The following is a 12,666-nucleotide window of genomic DNA, read 5'->3' as shown; positions in this document are numbered from 1 at the left end:
AAATGGGCACAGGATCTGAACAGACACTTCTCCAAAGAAGAAATTCAGGTGGCCAAGAGACACATGAGAAGATGCTCCACATCGCTTGTCATCAGAGAAATGCGAATTAAAACTACAATGAGATATCACCTCACACCAGTAAGGATTGCGACCACCCAAAAGACAAACAACAACAAATGTTGGTGAGGTTGTGGAGAAAGGGGAACCCTCCTACACTGCTAGTGGGAATGTAAATTAGTTCAACCATTGTGGAAAGCCGTATGGAGGTTCCTCAAAAAAACTCAAAATAGAAAAACCATTTGACCCAGGAATTCCACTTCTAGGAATTTACCCTAAGAATGCAGCAGCCCAGTTTGAAAAAGACATATGCACCCCTATATTTATTGCAGCGCTATTTACAATAGCCAAGGAATGGAAGCAACCTAAGTGTCCATCAGTAGATGAATGGATAAAGAAGATGGTGGTACATATACACAATGGAATATTATTCAGTCATAAGAAGAAAACAAATCCTACCATTTGCAACAACATGGATGGAGCTAGAGGGTATTATGCTCAGTGAAATAAGCCAGGTGGAAAAAGACAAATATCAAATGATTTCATTCACCTGTGGAGTATAAGAACAAAGAAAAGAACTGAAAACAAAACAGCAGCAGACTCACAGAACCCAAGAATGGACTAACAGTTACCAAATGGAAAGGAACTGTGGAGGATGGGTAGGAAGGGAGGGATAAGGTGGGGGAAAAGGGGGTATTACTATTAGCAGACGTAATGTAGAGGGTGCGGCATGGGGAGAGTTGTACAACACAGAAGACAAGTAGTAATTCTATAGCATCTTACTACGCAGATGGTCAGTGATTGTAAAGGGGTATGTGGGGGGGCCTTGGTGAAGGGGGGAGTCTAGTAAACACAATGTTTCTCATGTAATTGTAGATTAACGATACCAAAAAAAAAAAAAAATACCAACAGCATCCTTCAACAAATTAGAGCAAATAGCTCTAAAATTCATATGGAACCACAAAAGACCCTGAATAGCCAAAGCAATCCTGAGAAGGAAGAATAAAGCTGGGGGGGATTATGCTCCCCAACTTCAAGCTCTACTATAAAGCCACAGTAATCAAGACAATTTGGTACTGGCACAAGAACAGACCCATAGACCAGTGAAACAGACTAGAGAGCCCAGATATAAACCCAAACATATACGGTCAATTAATATACGATGAAGGAGCTATGGATATACAATGGGGAAATGACAGCCTTTTCAACAGCTGGTGATGACAAAACTGGACAGCTACATGTAAGAGAATGAAACTGGATTATTGTCTAATCCCATACACAAAAGTAAACTCGAAATGGATCAAAGACCTGAATGTAAGTAATGTAACCAAAAACTCTTAGAAGAAAACATAGGCAAAAATCTCTTGAATACAAACATGAGCAACTTTTTCCTGAATATATCTCCTCGGGCAAGAGAAACAAAATAAAAAATGAACAAGTGGGACTACATCAAGCTAAGAAGCTTCTGTACAGCAAAGGACACCATCAGCAGAATAAAAAGGCATCCTACAGTATGGGAGAATATATTTGTAAATGACAGATCCGATAAAGGGTTGACATCCAAAATATATAAATAACTCACACGCCTCAACACCCAAAAAGCAAATAACCCTATTAAAAAATGGGTTGAAAATATGAACAGACTCTTCTCCAAAGTAGAAATTCAGATGTCAACAGGCACATGAAAAGATGCTCCACATCACTAATTGTCAGGGAAATGCAAATTAAAACCACAATGAGATATCACCTCACACCCGATAGGAGGGCCAACATCCAAAAGACTAGGAAAAACAAATGCTGGCAAGGATGTGGAGAAAGGGGAACCCTCCTACACTGCTGGTAGGAATGTAAGCTAGTTCAACCATTGTGGAAAGCAATATGGAGGTTCCTCAAAAAACTCAAAATAGAAACACCATTTGACCCAGGAATTCTACTCCTAGGAATTTACCCAAAAAAAACAAGTTCTCAGATTCAAAAAGACATCTGCTCCCCTATGTTTATTGCAGCACTACTTACAATAGCCAAGAAATGGAAGCAACCTAAGTGTCCAACAGTAGATGAATGGATAAAGAAGATGTGGTACATAAACATAATGGAATACTATTCAGCCATAAGAGACAAATCCTACCGTTTGCAACAATATGTATGGAGCTAGACAGTATTATGCTCAGTGAAATAAGTCAGGCAGAGAAAGACAAATACCAAATGATTTCACTCATTTGTGGAGTATAACAATGAAGCAAAACTGAAGGAACAAAACAGCAGCAGACTCACAGACTCCAAGAAGGGACTAGCAGTTACCAAAGGGGAGGGGGGTGAGGGAGGGACAAGGGGATTGAGGGGTATCATGATTAATGCACATGGTGTGTATGGGGTCATGGAGAGGCTGAGGTCTTTTTCAACTCTGAAAACAATTTTAGTATTAGAAATTAATTTTCATTAAAAAATTTTAAAGAACAAAAACCAGATACCCATTAAAATCTCAAACAAACCGTGTAAGCTATTTAGATATACTTAAGAATACATGTGTGAATTTCACCCCAATTAAAAAAAATAAAATAGAAAGAATACACACAGTCTATAAGTGAAATGAATACAAGTTATAAGTGACCAGGGATTTATTTCAAAACCACATAATTGTTCCCCCCTGGTTTTCTTACTCTATATTTATAAAGGTTAAAGACAATTTATTAATATAAATATCATAAATAACAAGAGTAATAGCTAAAATCAACAAAGCCATTTTCCAAGAAAACCTCAACTGGACAAGGCCAGAACAGCTTTGAGGCTCAGTTTCCCTCACAAAGATACTGTTAACCTAACATTATCTAATACCACTGGACCCTATAGGATAAATAATTTCAGTAGCAAAGATGTATAGCTCTAACCATGTGGAAGGCACTGTTCTAAGAAATTTTCACATTACAACACATTTAATCCTCACAAAAATCCTATAACTACTATTATTTTCCTCATTTTAGAAAAGAGAAAACTGAAGTGCAGAGAGGTTAAGTGACTTGCCTGAGATCACTCAGCTAGTAAATTGTGAGCTGGAATATGAACCTAGGCAGTATGTCTTCAAAGTCTGTTCTCTGTATGCATTATTAACATACTAGTATGTGATGTAAAACAATAAGCAATAGAATGAATCGGTCATTGAGTTAACCCAACCACTAACCAAGCCAAGTGACTTGAATCACTAACCTCTCTGGATATCATTTCCCATTTAAGTAAAAAAGGGAACTGGTCTAAATAATCTCTGAAATTCCTTACAGGTCTAACATTCCATGATCTGTGTATGATCCAGAAGCCAAATGCTACCCATGGCCACAGCTATGTTCACTTTTCTTTATCTTCCTCTTTTTATACATATCACTACATATCATTATCTTTATCTCTTTGGCTTACCTTCGCAAGGTCCTCTTTTTTACCAGCTGCCTATCTAATAATAATTACACTAATAATCTTGAGGAAAATATAAATTAACAGAGGTGAACTCTGACCTCCAAACCACGCAGACTTGAGACCTGGACTAAAAACAGACCAGTCATTACTTCAGCAGGTGCTGAAGAACAGGTCAGACCACACCTAAATTTTATATGTATAAATGGATGAACCTGTTTAAATAATTTTTCATAAAACAGTATGATACAGAAATTAAGAGCAGAATTTCTTACAATTTCAACTCTGCTACTCACAATTACCAAAATCAACATAATCAGTCACTTAATGGCTCTAAGACTCAGTTTCCCCGATCTATAAACAGAGCTAACAACCTACCTATCAGCTTGCTACAAAGAGAAAATGTTTTTAAAATATTTCCCACAGTGCCCGACACAGTACACACTCAAAAAATAACAGTTGTTCTTACTACCCCTGCTACCACCACCACTGTTGTTACTTATTACAATTCCCATATAAAAGCAAGAGATACTAAATATGGCAGATTTTATTTCGAATTCTGGCTTTACTACTTATCAGGTGTATAGCCATGAACAAAATTGATTCATCTCTCTAAGCCTAAATTTCCTCTTCAAAAGGAGAAAATAAAATCATCTATCTTGCCAAACTGTTGCAAATATTAAGTGAGATCAACATATGTAAAGCACCGGACACCAGGTGCCTAACTGCTCAGTAAATGTTAATTCCTTTTCTCCTTAATGACAAGCTGATCACATTCCCGTTAAAAGAAAATGGAACTGGGCATCCCAGGGAAGCCAACTTTCTTTCCTCTATCATCCTTTGCAGTGAGGGAGTCAATTCTCACGCATGGAGATTATCTTATTCTCCTTGCATGTGTTAACTAAACTAGTGAGCTTGTTCTCAGGCCAGCTCCAAACTTTCTGAAAGGGGTTCTGTGCTCTAAGGCAGCAATTCTCAGAAACCCTTTTGGGGATCCCAAAAGGTCAAAACTATTTTAATAATACTACAACTTCATTTGCTTTTTTCACTCTCCTTCTTTCATGAGTACATAGTGGAGTTTTCCAGAGTCTACATGAAGTATGATGTCATATCTCTAATGGCTAGTAAAAAATGTGCTTGTGTGTGCTTGTGTTTTAAACATTTCTGTTTGAATTTCTAATACAACATATATGAGTAGACACTGACACCCTCTATAATTTTTAAGAGTTTCAAGTGGTCCCAAAACCAAAAATTTAAGAACCACGGCTGTAAGGTATAAACAAAGTACCCAAAGCATGTTAATTACTCTGTGAATTACAACCTTACCAATTTTAGCCTAAATAAATAACACACAATAATCTAAAAGCTTCCCACTTTCTTGAATGATTATATCTCACCCCTTCAATCTTCAAAAAATTACTTACTTAGATTAACACACATAATGTGGGGGGTGGACACGGGAAAGGCAGTATATACAGAGAAGACAAGTAATGATTCTATAGCATCTTACTACGCTGATGGACAGTGACTGTAATGGGGTATGTTGGGGGGACTTGATAATAGGAAGAGTCTAGTAACCATAATGTTGTTCAAGTAGTTGTACACTAACAATATCAAAATAAAATTTAAAAAAAAAAAAAGAAAAAATTTCTTACTTATTCACTAAATACTTATGAATAGACAGTGACAGAAATGGACCTAAGTAAGGGCTTTTATCTCCTCAGTCCTTGTCTATGACCTTTCTATTGCAGGTCATCATCAATAAATAAGAGACTGTTTTCTTAACACATTGTTCCTCTTGTACAGAGAATATGGAAATTGTTAAGTTATGCTTACAGCAGATTAATTATACTTTTCCTCTGACCTCTAATAAACAGATAACTTTTTAAGGATTTTCTAATTAGTCCCTGTAGATAACCATACGTGCTTGGTAATGAGAAGAGAACTAAATTTCCTCCTATAAACAAATTCTATTTAAAGGTGTATAACATAAAAAGTTCGAAAAGTCTGCCATATTATTTACACAAATGATTCAAATTTTCAACAATGTTCCAAGTCCTCAATCTGCACTCTTCTCTTTCTACACTATTTTTAGTTTTGACAACAATTACTTTGACTGAAATACAAAAAAAAACAAAAAATACTAGCTTTTGTTCTACTGTTAATATAATGAAATTTAATGACATAATTTAATGACAAATCCACCTACAGAAAATATAAAAGAATCCCTATATGTATTTGTTGAATGAATGAATAATTTTTTTTAAGGCATTTGTTCACAAGCTTTGTCTACCTGGCTTCTTTCAGCAATTAGTAGGCAATGAAAAGACCTGAAAAGGCAATACGACTGGGCAAGAACCTAATGAAATTTTTACACTCTCTTAATCCCAAAGGTCAGTTCAGCACCAGGCAATCCACAAATCAGCTTTGGTTAAACTGTACAATTTGAGCATAGCCTTTCAAACTTTTTTCATGTCACATCCCTATCAAAAAAAAAAAAAAAAGGCTTACTATGCATTTCCAATATATGTTTATTTATAAAGTATATCCTTCCACAACTGTGTACATTATAAAATAGAACTTTATAAGTTTTTAAAAGATGAGACAATTAAATACTTAAAATAATTTTTACCTTTCACTTATGTATAAAAATACTTTCAATCTAAGAAATGTTCATCAATAACAAAACTATCAGAAAATAACATAACTGAAAAGCCTCATTATCTTTTAAAATCTTTGTAAAATCTTTAATAACATTTTTCCAGCAGCTCTCAGTCATGTTCATTGAAGAAGGACACCATGGCAGCAGGGCTGATCAACATTTTGTGATATAGTATTTCAAAGATCTAGTTCAAATTCAGGATTCCGTTGATTTTGATCTTGATTATAAATCTAGTTCAAATTCAGGATTTAGTTGATTTTGATCTTGATTATAATGGCTATAAACTGGAAAATAGACTTCATAAAGGCAGAACACTTGATGTATAATATATATTTAGGATCCAGTTCATTGTGGATGTAAAATCTTACTTCAAAGAGTTAGCTTAATTATTTTGAAATTTTTTGGAAAATTCTTGTCAGGTCAATTGAAGTACTATTTTCATCTGTAATATGGCTGACAAAAAGCTAGTACAAGAAGTAGAACTGTCAGTGCTGCTACTTTCCTGTTGTCCACATGTGCTTTATTATTGTTATTTTGTTGAGGCCACTCTACAAGAGACTTCTTAAGTCATATCCATTTTATAAGGGTTGGTTTAGTCAAAACTAGATAATATCCATCAATTAATTTAACTATGCATCCATAAACTGGATTAACTATTTGCTGAAAGTAAATGAGCGAGAAAACTATTACCCATCCTCTTTCCCTCAGAATACCTCCTAAATAAGGTTACCACATCAATCCATTTACTAAATATTAGTAAAAGTTTATTTCTTCCTTCTCTTATGCATTAAAATGAATATAACTAACAGTTCTAATAAGATCTTCTCTTACTCCATGGGAGTTTTGGGTACTCTTTTTAGGGGGCTATGACACAAATATACTTGAAACCCCTTGCCAGCACAACTCAATCTGTCTCTCAAATGCTTTCCAGATTAGGACTGGGTTTGAAGCCAGGACTAATTTTCCATGGTCACCCAGGTCAAATAAGATTCTTAGGTTCTTATGATCTGGGCCTTCACCCAAAAGCTGATCCAAAACTAACCTTTGGGTATGAATGGACAAGTACAGTCTTTCCAGGATACTCACCCTAACATACTTTATTATACAAAGATTATAAAAACAGTAACATCTTCCTGTCTTATACAACATTCATTCACTCATTTAAGAAACACTTGTAAATGCCAGGCATCTTACTGACACAACCATTTACAACTATTATCTTAAATGTGCTGTACTGTACTTCCATTTGCAGAAGTGCCTGAAAGAAAAAGTGGTCTGTGCTCCATCGGGTGGCCAAACTGGAAATTTCAAACAAGTTCCAGCAAGGTAAGTTAGCCCTAACTAATCAACATAATACCTTTGGGAAATCGAAGCCTGCAACACAAGTGTTCTCGTGGGAGAGTTCTAGAAATGAAAATCACAATAATCTCATGGTAATATTTCCTTACACAGGAAAATAAAGGATGTGCAGTTTATGGAGACTCCTTTCCCAAAATCTGCAACAAAAAATTAATCCAGGACTATTATTTTTTATTTATTTAAGTTTAATAAAACAATTTTATTCGGTCAGCTTATCATATTAAAATATGATTAAAAAATATCATCAAAATTTTTGAAAGAACACTCTTAACTTAAAAGGATGCTATTAATAATAGTCTTTTAAGTTGTCCTCTTCATATCAAACATAATTAAACCATTAAAACACAGAGAAATTTAGAGCCAGATGGGTCCTTAGAAAATATATGGCTAAGAGCTTAGAAACCATCAAGCCCTGTTCTCTTATTTTACAAATAGAGAACCTAAAGCCCAGAAAGAGGAAGTGATTTCATCAGGGCCACACAGCTAGGGTGACCTGACTCCCAATGTTTAAGAGACATCTGTGCTCAAGAGACTGGATATCTATATATGATCCTCGACAAGTGACTTAACCTCTCTGGACCTTAGTTTCCTTGCCTGAAAAATCAAGGAGGTGGATAATCTCTAAATTCCCTTTAAATTCTAAAATCCTGAAATTTAGATAACCCATTATCTTAATATCTTACAAAACTACAATATAACATACACTGGAAAAAAACATTCCTGGTTCCTGAGAAACCAAAGCAGCACAGGACCCTAGGGAAGAATTACAAGTCAGCAGCCTAAGACACCAAATATATTTGCTTCTTTTGCTAAATTATGCTGTAAAATATTAACATGATCATACTAGTCTATTTGGTTGAACTGATCTAAGTTAATTGTGATTAATTAATTACAGAGCTCTAAAATATACAATCACCGATTCTAAATCAAAATAAGTGTTCTTATATAAAGATTTATTGATGTTCTATTTTATATGCCAAGATTTACAGTCAAGTAAATTACTGGAAACAGACATTAATCTGTTAATTTGTGTTTATTCTTTGTAAAAACTATTCACAAATGAACCAAATAGATTTTCTTTATATGGTTTCTCCATGTTGCTCTATTTTATGCTCTATTATTCTGCCTATGAACACTGAGTCTATGAACTCCACATTTTTTAATTAGAAACTCTAATTTTCAGGATATTGATGATCACTAATAATAATTTTAACAATCCAAGGAATAAAAACCATTAAAAGTTTAAATTAAAAAACCTATGAACTACAATGGACCTTGAAAAGCTTTGGCTCTACATTCTTATTTTATGGAAGAGAAAGGAGCCCTGAAAACACAAAAAGATTGTCCTAAGGGTCTCTTGGCTAACATATGGAAGAATTGGCACTTACTGAGTGATGTATACACACAATAATACATATAATTACAGATGTATAACAAAATTTTCTGCTTCTATCTAATGCTATTTCAAGTAAAATTTAATATCGTGAAATGACATAAAAACCAAAGAAGCTAAACAGTTCATAGTGGTCCACAGCAGTAGACAGCACCCTCAGCTATAAATGAGAGATAGTACACTGAAATTTCACCACCAGTGCTTGAAAAACAAATTCAAGTGTCTGTTCTACTAATAGTGTTTTGAAATCAGCTTCATATATGAGAAACTACATATTACTGCATTATGAAAAGTTTCTTGTCTCTAGCAAAGGTTAGTATCTTCATAATGATGTTTTTCCCCAGTTTTTAAACTGCCCAAATTCCTGGACTCTAAAGACTCTTATTTATGCCTGTTTAAGAATTTTTAAAGGAACAGACCAGCTCTTGAGAAACAATATACAATACAGATCTCAACTCTACAAAAAAATGTCCTTAATGGCTCCAATTCACAAAGAAAAGTACCCGCCCCTCATTTAACTTTGCCTATCAAACAAAAAGCTTATTCCAGGACAGGATCTCACATAGTAGTCACATAGTAGGGATCTCCTGCAGAATAAAATGTTAATTACCCACAGAAAATGAATTTGTCAAAAAATAACTTATAATTGCCCTGGGAAAGATAATGCAGTCACACATATGCTCAGGAATTTGGTTCCTGTGACCAACCTAGAGTAACTATTTAGGACTAGTATCCAAGTAGAGTATCTGAATGAGGAGTCCCAGAATTACTGTGGTTACTCCAGCCACAAAGCTGACATTATAAATCAAGAGGTAATTGCATTTTCAAACTAAGTCTTATGCTTCCCCTTCCAGCCCAATATTACAATTAATACAATTTTATCAAACAGTTAAATGCTATATTATTTCAAATGAATCATAGCATACAACCAGCCACTATTCTCCCAAATCAAGCATTCCATACTACATATAATGAGTATAAGATGTTGCTTCAGCATGCTGTGTCCTATGCCTCTATGAAGAACTGGCAGTGGTGCTGAAAATTACTACTAGAGAGATGAAAGACCAATACCCTCCTTTCAATAAAAAACATCATCTGGACTCTAGCCAGGGTTTTAAAACTGACTGAATGTTATTAGAAACAATAAATCAAAAACTCCACAGGCTAAAAAGGTAGTCCCTTATTTCATTCTCACAAAATGTAGCCACAAAACACTGTAAGAAAATTAAGTGACAAGAAAGTATTAATAATTCTAGGCCTTTCATTTCTGACAATAATCAAATACTGCAAGTTAGAAGGTGAATTATTTGACAAATCTTCAAGGTTCTGTCTAACCAACCTACATCCCTCTGTCTTCTTCATTTATTCAACTTCAATTATTACAACTACTATATGAATAAAGAAACTCGTACTATTGCCTAAACATCCTACCAGTGAACTTAACGAGAAATTAAATAGAGAATTAAAATACCTTAATTCATAAAATATAGCTACCAGGTTTGTGGTCATACTGATTTTAAACTCTTTGTTCCTGAATATACATAGGTGTGAATTCCTGGAGGTTACAGATCTAAGTCTTTCTCTATCCAGGAGCTCAATGGCCAGCTACTGAGAAAAAACTACACAATGCTTAAAGCCCTTCAGGTATCTTGCATTCTGAATATATGTATAGGCTCATTATCTTTACTTTTCCCTGTATTAATGTAAGTCCTTACCATTATCTATTAAATACCCTCAAAGAACTGTTATAACAGTAATGGGGGGGGGGTAAGTGAGGCCATGATTTCTGTAATACACAGACATGTTTTAAAAGTACACTGTTTACAATATAGTACTTCTCTACCTAGCTAACAAAAATGTTGGGAAAGAAAACCTAAAAATTTTAATAATTCTCTTCTATGTCTTCCTTCCTCTCCTTCCCCCTTCACTCTATTTCAAAACAACAGAAGAGCCAAAACCAGAGGTGTGATTACTTTGAATACTCCATGCAATCGGTAAAAAGACCAGTTGCAAATGTGACACACATTTAAATCAAGTTTCAATCCTGCTACAAAGCCTTTGTCAACAGTGGGCAAGTGGGGCAAAGCCGAAGGGCTCCGTGGAATGAAGGAAATCACTGGAAGGGCTTATCTCGGAAAAGGATTCCTCGGTGAGAGGTGAGCAGAGAAACGAGATCTAACCTTGGCGAGTGGGCGCTTGCCCGGGGTGGGGACGAGAGGTCAGGGTGAGCGGGGAGGCGCGGACCAGCGCTGAACCGCCGCGACCCCGGGCTGCCCTCAGAGCCGGCTCCCCCACCTGCGGCTCTCCCTCCAGCAGCACTCCCCTGCCCCGGTCCGGCGGTGCCCTCCCTTCCCGCCCGCCGCCTGCATATCCGTTACCCCGGCGGCAGCGGGGCCGCGGGGGAGGGGAAGGTCAGCGGTGCCCGGGCGGGCCGGCCGCGGCGGGGATGCCGCAGTGGCTCCCCGCGGCACCGGGTCAAAGTCCGCCCGGGAGCGGGGACGCAGCAGGGGCGGAAGGCGGCAGTGGAGGTCGGGACTGACGAGAGGGTGTCCCATCCGAGTTCCCCCACACCCGGGCCGCCGCCGGTACCTCATACTGGATGTATTGCTTCCTCCACTCGGGAGTGATGTGCGCGGAGAGGTGCTCGGCGAACTTCATCCTGCCGTTTTCCCCTCACTCCCACTCGGGTCCAGCAGTTCCAGGCGGCGGCGGCGGCAGCAACAGCGACTCCGACTCCTCCCCACATGGGCCCCGGCGCTGTGCGGCGTTGCGCTTCTCTCCTCCTCCGCCGCCGCCGAGATCTCCTCAGAGCCGCCCTCCCGCCATCTTCCTCCTCCTCCCCATAGCCCCGCCCCGCCCCGCCCTCTAGACGTCATTGCCATGGTAACCGCCTACGCTGCACGGACGAAGGGGGCGGAGTAAGAGGCGGAACTTGGGCACATTCCTCAAGGCTCCGCCCTTTCTGGGCCGGACGTACTGGAGGTACCTCCCCTGACCTCTTACGTCAGGCTCCCGTTGGCCTTACAGCTGCTCCCTGCCGCCTGCCTTGGAAGCAGCAGTGCTGCTATTGCAATTAATGTTAATACTACAGCAACAATAATCCACACAAGACGTTTATATTTGCCAAGAATTGGGCAAATATCTTTCCATTTTAATATTTGTTCTTCATAAAATCCTTAAGGATGGATCAGCATTAATCAAATTGAGTAAGGAAACAGACTAAATAGTTAAGGGCCAAATATGTTTAAAGGAACTGTGTTTTACATGCTATAGGTACTCAGAATGCTTGTTGAAGTTAATTAAAGACGTCAGTGCCCAAAACTGCATGCTGCTTCTGAATTTCAATGTAATGATCTAGTCCCAGGGTTACCAGAAAGGCCAGTCACAACACCGGGACTCAAATCAGGAGTCGGGGGTACCAACTGGACTTGAGACTAAGCTCCCTGGGGATTAGGAATGGAATTGAGAGGCCAACTAATGTTGGGAGGAAAGAGAAGCCCCTACAGGTATGGTAGCAATCCTATCCCCAGGCAGATCAGAAAGGGGTCCAGCATCCAGGCTGAGCTGTCCGCAGAGAGCATGAAGCATAAATCACTCACACAGCTTGACATTACTTAAAGTGTGGGAATGATTGTTCTGGAAGAACCGATTTGGGATAGAAACCCAGATCTTCCTGAGCAGAGGAGCCCTAGATAATAACAGCTAACAACATTTATTAAGAATTCACTGTCTATATACCAAACACTATACTAAACTAATTACATATACTTCGTCCTTTAATTCTCACAATTTT

General features: G+C 37.7%; 1 protein-coding gene across 1 annotated transcript in view; it reads right to left on the bottom strand.

The window, feature by feature from the left end:
* The window catches only part of XPR1 (xenotropic and polytropic retrovirus receptor 1), a 224,565-nt gene extending 212,857 nt beyond the window's left edge, over positions 1-11,708 (bottom strand). Inside the window, exon 1 of the mRNA XM_036905942.2 lies at positions 11,463-11,708. Within this exon, the coding sequence (XP_036761837.1) occupies positions 11,463-11,531 (69 nt within the window). The 5' untranslated portion in view covers positions 11,532-11,708. The remainder of the gene's footprint in view (positions 1-11,462) is intronic.
* Positions 11,709-12,666: the final 958 nt, after the last annotated feature.

The sequence above is a fragment of the Manis pentadactyla genome, chromosome 9, assembly GCF_030020395.1.
Source record: "Manis pentadactyla isolate mManPen7 chromosome 9, mManPen7.hap1, whole genome shotgun sequence".
Classification (NCBI taxonomy): domain Eukaryota; kingdom Metazoa; phylum Chordata; class Mammalia; order Pholidota; family Manidae; genus Manis; species Manis pentadactyla.
This window is presented reverse-complemented; position numbering and strand designations above follow the sequence as displayed.